Source organism: Ischnura elegans, chromosome 7 (genome assembly GCF_921293095.1).
Source record: "Ischnura elegans chromosome 7, ioIscEleg1.1, whole genome shotgun sequence".
Lineage (NCBI taxonomy): Eukaryota > Metazoa > Arthropoda > Insecta > Odonata > Coenagrionidae > Ischnura > Ischnura elegans.
The window spans coordinates 10,153,588-10,167,388 of record NC_060252.1 but is presented as its reverse complement, the minus strand read 5'-3'; the positions used below and the strand labels follow the sequence as shown (position 1 = coordinate 10,167,388).

Below are 13,801 nucleotides of genomic sequence, written 5' to 3'. Positions count from 1 at the left end.
AATCTTTAATACAGCTGAGTGCAAGGGGAATATTAGCTATGAAAAAATGAGACGAAAAGGTATAAATGCAGGGGGCTCAATGCACCATGATATGGAAATAACCTAAAATTCCTTTATTATTCAAAAAAGTAGATTTCAAAAATGAACTATAAAAAATTTTAAACAGCCAAAATTAGCCTTACGTAGTAAGAAATCAATCCTAATTATCTTCACCTGAATGGTCACCATCTCAAGGGGACACGATGCAACCAAACATGGCGGATGCAAATGAAAAAGAGCTTGAAGGATGAAAAGAAAGGCTGACTAAAAAATTCAAAATGATCACCCTGCTCACATTTTTGTAGCAATGCTAGACAAACCTTGGCTACCTTGCGTCTTGCAGACCCTCTTCGTCCTCGTCATCTTCTCCATCGTCGTCCTCTTCCTCAGCCTCTCCGAGGGACCTCGACCTCATTCTCATTTCCTCTTTGCTCCGGTCCAGCCCTCTCCTCCAGCCTCTCCTCCTGCTACAGTCTTGGGGTGAAGCTTCGTTGGATTCAGTACTCGAATCTGGCCGATAGTAGGAATCTAAGGAAAAAGTTGTCACCAAAAATGTTTTTGAACTCAGGTAACATAGTAGGGCATACCAGGCACACAATTACCAAGAGAATTTACGAAAGCACCAATAAACGGTTTACTTTAACTACATCAGACAACAAACTCATTTGACGATGTACGAATTACCTCCAACAGAGGAGACAACTAGTAGCCATTCCCACATTAATGCCTTCAGTACCTAGGGCACTGTTGGAAATTTGATGCTAATTTTAAAAAAAATTAGTGAATAATGCTATATGTCTCCTCCCATGGATATAGTTCATGGATTGTCAAAAGAGATCAATGTCGTTCATCATCCAGTTAACTTGATTAATGGCACTTTCATTCACAGCCATAGAATATACTTGATTTCCATGAATACGCACCCTCTTAAGATATAATATCTAATGTGAGGGGGGGTTGCATTGGCAATTGATATCATATCTCTCAAGAAGAAGCATATCCATAGTATGTACATATATTCTACATACATGCTATCACTAGTACTGGCAGGGTAGTCATGGCCAAAAGCGATGAGCATTTGCAGAGACCATGCCCTTTTACCCACCTCATTCCCAAAAGAGCACTTTTTTGGCTGTAAGCATTCAAAATATCTTTGTCACTCATGAGTCTGGAAGAAAAAGTCAGATAACCTTGCACTTAAAAAAATATGGAAAAAAATATGATATGGTAAGTTTTATATAGACTAACTTCTATACTGAGAAATTTTTCTTCCTACAACTCCGTGTTGGCATGTGTGACCATAATCGAACACTCATTTTTATGGTCATGTAAGTACCATTTCTTGAGTGCCTTGCTTTTCGAGGATAATATGTATGTAGATACAGTGATGCTACAATCTATCTGTAGTACATGACGACCCACCTCCATTAAGTGGAGGTATTCATAAAGATCCAAGCTCACACACAATATCAGTGACAAAGATATCTTTTATAGTGATTACTTACATCACTTAGTTTCAAGGAACATGATACTAAAATGCAAAGCAATTTTAGCTGGCAAAAACTGTCAAATTTTAGGGTGATGCTGAAGAAACAAATTTACTTCCAGATTTAATCAAGGTTACTATTTCAAGTATCCTTTTCCATTAAACGTAGAGTTACAATTCTCAACTTTTGGACATCCATTTTACACATTTGATTCAGCAGATTTTGCTGTTATCATGAAATCATGAATCTATAAGTATTTAGATGTCATGGAGAATATACATGTTAAAGAGAAAAACTGTGAAAGGATCACCATGCATTGAACTACCTGTGGAGAGCAGTGTCAAACCGATCTTTCGATTGTTGACTGTTGATGATGAGACAAAGATGTTTTCATGGCAACAGCAAAATATGTTTGATTATAACAAGTCTACAATTCCCAAGAGCAGCTCACTACTAGGGTTGTTCACTCCTGCTTAAACTTGTCTTTTTCATGTCTCTCAAATTCAACAAAATATCTCAACTGTGGTGATCTGCCACTTCCTCAACGATTGTTGCAAGAATCTAAAAAATTGTATGCATAATGTATTATCATTCATTTCAACTTTCAAATTTGAAAGTAATCAGAGATGGACAAGTACGAAGTGCTATTTTTTGTCTTGAGTTTTAGTGGAATGATCTGCTGGATTTTAAAAATAACGTGGAAGCATCAAAATACATTGTTTAAGTTTTTTATAAAGTTAAATTAAGTTTTTCAGTAGAACTCGTTAGATCGTTTATTTACATTAGTCATCTTGTGATATGAGGGCTGCGTTTTTTCAACCTCTGATGAGTGATGTATTGAAGACAAAGTGGTAGATTAAAAATCATTCAAGTTACTTTCTGGCATAATCGCTGTGGTGATTGAGGTAATAGTTGTGTCTCTGGACAAGCGTTAGAATACCTTCATCATAGAATTCCTTTTAATGAATTTCACTGTTTTCCTGAAGCTTATTGTCTGTTAGAAAATGCTTCCCTCCTAGCCTCATTCTCACTCCATCGAAAAGATAGAAGTCAAAAAGAAAGTCAATACATGGAGGGTGATTGCAAATGTATCATTGAAATTGCTCAATGAGGAGTTGGGCTGCACCAGCATTGAGAAGACAGCTGTTATCATATGTATTTAATACCAAAACACTTCCAGAAGTGTCAGCTTTTCTCTTCTTTTCTTCTGAATAGCTCCTCATAATCAGCATAACGTTTCACATGAAGCAGCTGCATTTATCCTTGTCCCCACAAGCAACACACTTTTTTGATCTCTAAACACGACAGCATAACCTTTCGATTATTGAAGGATCACCTTAATTCTCTTGGTTTGCTTGGATGCATACATTGTTGCGATTGTTGCTTTGTTTCAGGAGTGTCAACCTGAATCAGTCTCATCTCTAGCCACAGCTGAAGTTGATTTAAAATTGTTTCTCTTTTATCAGCATGAAGGTCAAGAAATGTCAATGCTTGAGGCATTCCTTGAGTTTCGTCACTCCACAGTTTACAATATGTGGGAGAATCAATTGATGCGATCTTGCCTATGAAGCTGCTTCTCAACTTAAACTGAGACCTTATGGTCACAAATAACTGAGTGTGAGCTACGAAGGACACACAATTTTCCATCTGCGCCCGCCTGTCACCTGTATGGCAATTTTTCTGACCTATCAGAGATTGAAAAAAAACAGCCCTCATACATTCTATTAAGGTATGCAAAAAGTACGAATCGTGAACAACCCTATTCACCATCTACCCCACTCTAGTCTTCTGACAGGATGCACCAGCATGAACAAGCTCACATGAAGCACGACTAGAGGCACATTGAGTAGATGGGCACTGACCTGACCCTCCTCGCTTCACAGGCACCCTGTAACCCCCTCCCTGAGGGAGCTGTTTCACATTTAAATGATGCGGCGGAATATTCTGCCTGTGTTCCATCCCCACCCCATCATCCCGGTCATCTTCTGACATGGATTCTTTTCTGCTATGCTGCTTGAAAAGTGGCTGACCCCCATTGCCCCCACACACAGCCTCGGCTTTACCAAACGGATCTCTAGTTTCAGTATACCTCTGCTTGTTACCTTGAATTTGAAATGGCATTTCTTTTAAAACATGCTAAAAAAGAAATGCACTTCTAAATTGATCTCACTACAAAAAATCTCTATGCTCACGAGTGAAAAAACATCATTTTAGGAGAATGATTATTTTTCAAGGAAATTCTAGCAGAATTTGAGTGACTAAAATTCATGCACGGCAAGCAAAAGGATTTCCAGCCACTGAGATGTGAATGAATAAATGCAGCCCAAGTAATAAATTAAATAAAGTAAGATTCACTTAAATTTCAATAAAGTAGTATAGTCCAAAATGAACACACATTGGTCAAATCTCAACAGTTACAGAGAGACAACATTAAAAGAGCAATTCAAATTTCATTTCCTTAATGTAAAATTCTTTGAATGAACAGCTTGATTTCCAATAAAATACTTGGCAAAAGGCAAATACTGAGATACTAGTTTCCATAAAATCCATCCCTTTAACTCCCAAAAACTCTCATTTCTCAATCAAATATTTTTCAAATTTAAGTATACAGGAATGGACACGGTGATAACTTTATGGGTGTCACCCGCAATGCACAAATTGTGCGAAAAATCCACAGAGAAAAAATCATTTGTCTTGACTGGGATTCGAACCCAGATCCCCTCATTTCCCGTCGAGTCCTTTAGCAAAAATAATCTACACGAGGGATCGCAAGTCACCATGAAAAGAGGGATGAATTGTTGAGAAAGAGGGGTTGAATTGCAGTGGGAGAAGGGGTGAGTCACATTTGGCAACTTTCAGGCCGTCTGGCTTGTGAGCCATCCATGGTGTGCACTCAGCAACCACTAATGTGGCTTGGAACCCCAATATATTTAATGTGGCCAACAGCACTACGCTGGGATGTGCTATCGCCTGCGGCCATCCATGCCACTGTGTGTTACCATCCACAGCGGAAACTGAAAAGTCAGATTGTCTGAAAGCAGCCTCAGACATCTCCAAGAACTACACACCCAAATAAGCGGAAGATTCAGACATTCCCGTACTGTCACTAAAGAGAGTTGAGGCCAACGCCTTTGTACCCATACATCTTTAGAAATTGGAGTGGCTACTGGCTTTAACTTGTTTACTTGGAAATTCAGTCAAAAACTTGAGACCTAACTCTGAAGGCCCACTCCTGCAAGGCCTAAAATCTTTTAAGCTCAGAAATTGGTTTGATAAATCTAGCAAGGGCTTTGTAAACTCACATTCAATGGAATACCCTTTGAAAAATTGAGAAATGCCCATCATAATTTGTCAATGTGGAGATGCCATGCTCCCAAAAATGTCATGGTTTGGCCCCATGGAGTCAATATTTAAAAAGGGAGACAACCTTTTTTTGTGTTTGATGGTGGGAATGAGAAAAATCGTCAGCTAGTTTTCTCACTAAGGTTGAAAAGGTTGCTGCACTTTTTTTTATTGTCATATGTGGCAGCTCACTCCATTTATGTGGACAACTGACATACCACAAGACTTCATAAAATGGAGGTGAAATCACTCTAAAAAAGACCTGCTTACCAGTACATTAAAACGTACAAGTTAATGTGCACACGCATGATTTTGGTGGACCGAAACGGAACATGTACGAATGCATGAACAAAATTAGAACAGGTTCTATTTTCTCTTCATGTATTTACACAAGTTGGGTGGTTACAAGGTACATTTTCGTGTTCATTCATGCGTTCATACATTTACACATTAACTCGTACGTGGCCTTAAGACTCTATGTACTCCATAAATCAATGAAGCAGGAGGTTTCCCAATTCGGAGATTCTTTTAGCTTCCGCAAAAGTTACAATCAGGACTTGGAGAGAAGAACGTAAAATATATTTCCTTCATTAAGTATAGGTTTGTAAATTAGAGGTTTCACTGAATATTGAAATATGAGACCTTTTTTTGTAAATTACAAAAAGTTTTTTTTTGATTCTTACTTCCTATCTCCACATAAGAGTTTTAAAAATGTTTTGGCTGTTATCTGAGGAAGTATACTCTAAATATAAAATAATCAATATGTGCGGTATAATAAAAAGCCATGAGCAACTTGAGTGTCAAGACAAATAAAATCACGTGGTCATCAAAGTTTTTTCCAATCCCTAAAAAAAAGGAAGATACTTCTACTTCCTTTCAGTATTTGGTACATTACTTTTGGTACCAATATAAGTGAACCATGCATTTTTTAGTGACAGGGGTACTCAGGAGGATGTTCCACATAAGGCTAGGAAGTTGGGTAATGATATTGTAAGGGAAGAGTGACGGTAAAGGCGCTTTTTCTTGCCTCAAGCAGATTCAGGGAGGGTTGTGTTATTTCTGACACTGCTGCACTCTAACAAGGAGCCAATGAATGGAAAATGCCGAGGGGAAGATACTAAGATACTTAGGTCTAAGTTGCAGGCAAAGAAAGGTGTGAGGAGAGATTAAACAAAGATTAGGATCAAAATCAAATGATATCTTAAGATGGGATTACTTGTCAGAAACTTAATGCTAAGGGAAGCTTACAATACTGTTTAGTCTTTTGAAACTTAGTCTCCAAAATTACTTGTCAATGACTAAAAATTTCTGACTCAAAAATAGTTTTCAAAACCGAGTAACTTTATATACAGTAAACTCTCGATTATACGAAGCAGGATTTTACAAAGTTTTCGATTATACGAAGTGATAGTGCGGTCCCGGCGAAAAGCCTATGGTAAATACATGGTGCTATTCGATTATACGAAGTTTCGATTACACGAAATGTTTTGAATTTACGAACCCCGGATCGGTCCCCAGGAGCGAAAGGCATTCGTTTATACGAACTATGGCGAAATATTTGTGAACAAAACTAGTTACGCCGGCGTATGTAGCTAAAAAAAAATCAGTGCTTCCAACTGTGGTTCATCAAAAGTGTGAAATCGTAAATGATAGTGCAACTTTGGAGAGAAAGGGTTCGCCTAATACCTCACGGTGGGAAATTAGGGGAAGTAGGAGTTAAGTAAAATATCGCGATTGACATAATGCCCCTATTTACGTGCCTATTCGTAAACATCGCATCGACAATACTTCGTAGTTTAACATGTCAGGAAGTTCGCGCGGGGTATTTCGTACACTCCTAATTAACCCTTTGCACTGCTGTGAACGTACCTGGTACATTCGCAAGGCAGGCTGCTGTGAACGTACTTCGAAGACTACTTGACTACTTTTCACCGACGCACTTCGAAGGGTCCCTAATCCGGGACCCTTTCCTCGACAAGCTCACCCTCGCTGGCCCCTCTCTTCGACCCTCCGAGCCTTTCTCCCCAATAGTGACCACTCTGACTGCATTTTGAAAATCTATCAGTCAATGCAATCATCAATAATAATTGTTTGCATCGCACTCCTGCCAATCAGGCATTCAAGTTTGTCTCTGAACCGTATTTCTGCGATGAGAAATAACGATTTTGTTAACTTTGCTAAAATGGCCAAGTTACTAAAATTGTCATTTTTCATTGCAGGAACACGGTTCAAAGACGTACTTTATTTCCTCCACTACAATCAAAAATTGCTGGAAATCGGCCGGATTCCCTTTGATAGCGCATCATGAGGATGTTCTCGAGGTTGGTAATTGATACAACTAGCCTACTAGTAATTCTACTGCTATAATATTACGGCTATGGTTGATTCGTTACGTTATACCTTCAGGAAGCTGCAGCGGATAAAATCGCGGAGGAGATTAGAGGCTTAAAAGATGATTTTGAAAAATTCTTGGAAAAAGCAGGAAGAGCACAGCGCGCAATATCAAACAATTATATTGCCCTTGACGATGATCCCCGGGCTTGCGACAATGGGACGCCGGTACATACGTCGGAAGAAGCAGCGGCCGGGACTAGTCAGAATAGCAGTGACGACGCAGATGAAAGTGAGGAAGTAATTTCACCAAATAAAAAAGAAGTACACGCTGCCCTCCAAACATTGAGATATTTTGATCTGGCTAATCAGTTAGGTCCTCAATTTCATTCTCATTTATGCAAGTGAGAAACCATGGTGGAAGTGGCGATGGAGAAGGGCAAAAAGAAAAAAAAAACAGATTTTTTTAGTAGTATCTTTTCGTGTATACAATAGCCTTCCTGAGTAAACAACTTAAATATCTTAAGTATTGGGCTCTATTAACCACAAACTTATTTTTCAGGCTACTCGTAATGAAGACGCACTTCTAACTCTAACCATGAACTTTCTTCTCGCGCCTCTCCCCATTTTCCTATGCCGAGAGATCTTTCTTTCCAAAGTCTTTGTTTACTTCCTCCCGCGGCCTTCTGCTGATCTTGCTGACACCCACCTTACGCATCCCAAACCCCTCCTTCCCCAGCATTTCCCATTCACTCCCCCCCTAAGGTTACGGAGCTTGAGTGCGTCGTAGAAAAATACGCCCCCCAAACGTAAACTGAGGCAGAGCTGAAGGCTCTTTCCCCACCCTTCTTTCTCCTGCCCCCTTCACCACACCATATGCTGACCGCTTCTTTCCTCAGGCAATCCCCATCCCACTCTTATTCACCCCACCCATTGGGAACGTTCCCCGATTGTGGAGAAGGGCATGGTTCATCTTTACCTGCAACGGGGGTAAGTTATTAACCGGAGAGAGGCTGAGGAAGTATCTTCCACTGTCGGGGAAATGGTGCCGCGCTTATAATTGTCTCTCTTCTTCTCTGCTGACGTTTCAATTGAAATTATTTTCTTTGCTCTTTCCCCACTATATTTATTTACAATTATGGCGCGACTATTTTTTAGTGCCAAGGCTAAGAAAATCTTTTCTCTACGTCAATGATTCTTTGCATAACTTTCAATACGGCGGAGAAAGGGACACGAAAACTAAATGAGGCAAATGTACAGGTTTTTGCGTGTCATTTTTGGGAATTCACGCAAGTGAACCAATACTTCACACATGTTGAGAAATGATGAAACATCTTCTGTAGGAAAATTAATGCAGATAATAACGTTTCTCTCTTTATTTCTCCGATAATGGAAGATGTTTCTCCTGTCGTTTTCCGGTTGGAACCTTGCTCCTGTCGGCATAAAAGAAGAGAGAAATACTATATGAACATAGCACTTCACACCTGGTATGAAGAATATGGTCCTGATTAAGAATAAAGTCTTTCGTAGCAATGTCTGCTAAGATGATGGAGCACAGTATCCGGACGGAGAACTCAAACAGAATTTACTTCAAATTTTCGCCAGAGGATAATCATATCCTACGTAATTTATAATCGTAACTGAATCTCAATGAAAGTAACTAATGGAAAAGATAGCACATTCAACTGAAAATACGGAGTAACTCGAAATATTAACTTACGAAGGTTATTTTGGAAACGGGTGGAGGCCCTCGTTTTTCTTTTTTTCTCGTCACTGAGCGATAGAGGGCGACATAAATGGCAGTTAGGCCGGCTGCCGCTAAAATTCTGTGGGTGCTGGAAACAAATATATATCTTACGCGAACTTAATAGTTGTTATTCGCTCCTAACCACAAATTTATAACATTAAATTCTTATAATAAACTTTGCAATTCATTATTTGATTACGTTTTCTAAACTGGTCGGGAATTTCTCAAGCGACCGTTGATGTTGAAGTATGAACGAGAAATGGGAATTTTATGGTGGTATGATTATTTAACGATCTTTCACAGCATAAATTGATAACAAAAAGCCTTTTCTATTAATAATACCAAGAATAACCACCGAAAACATTTAAATAAGACCACTAAAGACAAAAAAGGGCGGAAGAAACAAAAGCGAACATTTTTTCGTGACTTATGAAAAAGGTTTGAAATTACGAAACTTGATTTTACGAAGTGCCAATTTTCCTGTCCCACTGACTTCGTAAAATCAAGAGTTTACTGAAGCACCATTATTTAACAAGGGCTTTTCGTTCAAACAGACAGTTTGGAACACCATAAATAAAATTTTTAATGAGCCTGCTTCAATATAGTTTAGATTTCACTCAGCATCTTTTTTACTGCAACAGCATTGATTTTACATGTCTTTAAACCTATCAATTGAAAAAAATAAGAATCTTTCTAATTGGCAATGGTGAGTAGGAACTTGGATGTACAAGCTCCTGAGCATAATCCATCAGTCAAGTGGACGATTATGAAATTTCTTTGGGGTTACATACGATGTTGTGACAATATTCATGCAAAAATAATATAAGAGTGCAAACAACTGAGCATTCAGAAGCACAGTAAAAAACAATCAATTCATAGACAAAGCATTTGAAATATATGGTATTGAATACAAACGTGAGGAAATGAACCAAAACTTGAATCAACTCCCAGATAATAGAAATATGCTCCCAGTATGCTAAAATATTATTACTATGTATAGTGATATGACCCCACCCATGAATTCTACCATAAGACAAGAAGAAGAAAAAAGACAGTGAAATAATACATGGAATGAATTATGAAAGTAAACCACATAAAAACATCCCAATAAATGAAGATGACCAATGTATGAAAAATATATAATAAGTATGAAATGATACTCAATTTTTGATCGCTCTAGCTAGAAAATTTTCTGCTGGGGTAAAACAGGCTTAGAATCAAGGAAAATTGATCTCATTAATTGCAGTTATTAATATATTTCATTTTGACCAGGGCCACTTGAATGTATCTTCATCAGGAATTATCAAAGGTAGACGAATTACCATAGTTTGCGTTGTTGTAACGCTTCTTTCCCTTTGGCATTTGACCCATTCCACATTCAGAATGGCCAAACGTTCTGAACTGCATTGTATAATCCATTGTGCCTCCTCGATTCGTGCTTGCATTCACCCCAACACCACTTCCGCATCCTGGAGTAGCACCACTGTTTGACACAGGAACGCTGAATGTGGCATAAGGGCTGATTTCATAAAGTTCTGATGATGAAAACACACATGACAATGAGTAAGGATGATGAACATATAGTATAGCTGAACAGAATAGCAAAAACACAGCTGAACTTCTTTTAACTGAGAAATCTAAAGGAATGTAAATATCTCGATCACTATTACTGATTCCAAATTAACCCTGATCAATAGGTATTCAATGATTCCAATTTATCTCTGTCCACATAAGAACTTAGGTTGCCACAGTGAAAATAATTTGATCATATTTACACCTAAAAGGCAGCATATTTATGAGCCACAGAACTACTACTCAATGTTACAAATGAAGGAGTTTTGAGTACTGAGTTCAGAGTATCACCTTGAAATTGAAAGAGCTGCTAGGGAAATTTTGAAGAAAATCACAAAAATGAACCAGGAACTCTTCTATAGATATAAATATTTTGCTCAAAGGGATTGAAAATAATTCTAAATAAAAAATAAAGTATTAAAATAAATATGCAGGGCAACTTGTGCTCAAGTAACAAAAATTTAAGGTACCGTTTTTCTCCGAATATTGTCCCCCTCTGAATATAGTCCCCCCCATAATTTTGAGGCCTCAGTTTTGAGAAAAATTTTTAAAATATGGTTGAATATAGTCCCCAGTTTACTTTCACAATGTGCATTTTTGGAAAAAAGGGGGGGCTATATTCAGATAAATACGGTAATTACCACCCAAAGTTTCCAGGAATCACAAATTCTTATGAACAAGCTGCATTGACTAGACTAAGCAGAACATGACGAATAATTCTTGACACTCATGTGTAAACTGTCCCATGAAAATGAGTGAGAGGCATAAGCAGCTGGGGATATGAAGATGAATTACAACCAGGAGGAGATAATAAAAATGATTCCAATCAGGAGCATAACGTAAATATGATATAGGGGTAAAGGAAACGTTTTCTGCAGTACAAAATGCAGTCTTTCAGAGACATGAATGCGCATCTCTTGGTGTCAAGGCAATGCAGCCTGGACATACATTTGAGTCTATCAGGCTGAAAGTGATGAACATCATCTAACTTCTACTAGCAATTAACCTAACAGTGAGTACATTTAATGCACAAGCAATCCACTGCAAAGAAATGAGAAATTTTGCATAGGAACTGAAAATGGTCTCTGAATGGGCTGAAATATGACTTGAGTGAGCTCAGCTTAAAGAAGTTCCACTGTAAAATAAGGCCACCATAGACACATGAAATAAATCAATCAAAAATCAGACATCATTAACAGAAAATAATTAAGTCAATTCAATAGTGCAACAGGAACATTCACTGGGACAGTTTGGACTTCCATGCTGGGAATTTTACATGAAAAGTTAGGAAATAGAGTGAAGAGCTATGTAGCACAAAAAAGTCTGAACAGAGAAATTTAATGACCCCATGATACCTCAATAATGTAGATCAATTATACCATGAAAAATGAGTGAGTAAAAAATTCAATACCAGATGCATGAATATTGAAATATCCGGACTGATATATCCTTGAAGGGAAACACTGCAGCACTATATGTAAAAGCTATAAAATTATATGATTCATTGAGGAAAAACACTTCCAAACCACCACAAAACTCTGAAATTGTGCAGAGATGTGCATTTTAAAAAATACTTGTAAATCACAGGGATCTAAACATTGGCAAAACAATTTTCCTTATTTGATAAGTGGGTAGCCAGAAAAATTCAAAACATGCACACTAACACATTGATGCATATATATGTAACTCTCAAACACAAGAACAGTTAGCAGTGACTTGTAGGATGTACCTGACTTTGAATACAGATGAGGTTGGTCAAAAACCAATTACAACAGCTGGTAAAAAAGCAGCACTTTGGGCAACAAGTTGCCTTACAACAGGAGATATTTATGACACACTCAAAAGATGTTCCATGGTTTATCACGACTAACGTTTAGTCATTATACAAATACAATCAACAGAAATCAATTTCAACTGACCGAGCAATTAGGCTTTATTAGAAGTAATGTAGAAAAGCAGTGAAAAATGTTTTTAGGTCAATTTATTTATTCTATGCCAAAAAAACATGTTATCCATTAAAATTTGAAGTAGAGTATTTGAAAAATGATTACTAACCTTTGAAATAATTCCAAAACATTGCATCAAGGAGTATTTGTCATAGTCAAAAATTTCAAAACAAATACAAACTTAATTTCAGCTGTTTTATACTCAGTGGATTTCAGTTGTAATACGGATTTCAGGAGACAAAGTTACAGAGCTTTTGATACTCAATTAGTGGTCACAGTATAATAAGCAACCCACAGTGTTTAAAGTTATATCGATTCAACCAACTTAACTGGAAAGCCAAGTTATCACCTGAAGGTGGTACATATGTAAGTAAGTCTTTGTGATTGATTTATATTCAATTTATAGGGGATGTCATGCTATAAATGAATTAAAAAATATCCCTGGCTGAAAGATATTCTGATACATATTCTCTTTTTACATGGTAGTAGACAGCAAGCCGTTCTTTCTCACATTCATACTGATACTTCGCAGTTGTAAGCAGGATCATGATCACAATGTCACTCAGATCAATTCATCACTATAATGAAGTTGTGTGTCACATTACCCATGCCAGGAATATCCAGTAGGCATTCTTTTACTACTTCTCAGACTCCATTTATAGTCAACTAAATTTATACTAGACAATTTTTATAAGAGAAAAAAAAACAGATTTTTTGTGACCACAATATTTCTTACATAGGCATCTGATTCAAGCCAAAATTATTTAATAGAGACATGTTTGTTTTTCATAAAAAATAAATAATAATTGAATGAGAAAATTATGATTACCTCCCAGGTTACTTTCCATATTTCTCCAAATACTTTGAAAAATAACTGATACTGTTTTCGGGGTTCAGAGTCTTAAAATTACATTCAATTGGGGAAAATAAGTACAAGTCAAGGCAATATCAGTTCTGATTTCAGTAGTGGCCAAAAAGTAACTACATTGGATTTACCGTTTCCTGAGTAAGACTGTTGATAGCATATGCAAAGTCCTCGTATGATATGCAAACAAAATATTAGGCATGTAGAATTCAGTTGCACACAGAATAAAATACAATGACTAACATAGCATTAAAAGAAATGAATGAGGAACCAGAGTGTTTCATAAATACATAACTCAGTAAGAAATGTGATGAACTGATGTAATCAAATAAAAAGATTACTACGCACAAGATAGTTATTTTTCCATCTCCTATAATATTTATGGTGATTGCCTCTGAAGGAAACCATAGAGTGTGATTCCTTTCAGTTTTACATTCTTACTAAATTGTTTCAGCGTACTTGTAACTGCATA

At 37.3% G+C, this 13,801-nt stretch overlaps 1 protein-coding gene across 3 annotated transcripts in view; it reads right to left on the bottom strand.

The window, feature by feature from the left end:
• The window catches only part of LOC124162188 (Down syndrome cell adhesion molecule-like protein Dscam2), an 833,647-nt gene that overhangs the window by 9,244 nt on the left and 810,602 nt on the right, over window positions 1-13,801 (bottom strand). For 2 of the 3 annotated variants that reach the window (XM_046538622.1, XM_046538623.1), the window contains exons 32-34: window positions 10,269-10,481; window positions 3,389-3,628; window positions 369-567 (exon numbers count right to left, since the gene is read on the bottom strand). In XM_046538622.1, coding sequence (XP_046394578.1) covers window positions 369-567; window positions 3,389-3,628; window positions 10,269-10,481 — 652 coding nt within the window. Of the gene's footprint in view, window positions 1-359; window positions 568-3,388; window positions 3,629-10,268; window positions 10,482-13,801 lie in introns of all 3 variants that reach the window. The other variant, XM_046538624.1, reaches the window with a different exon arrangement.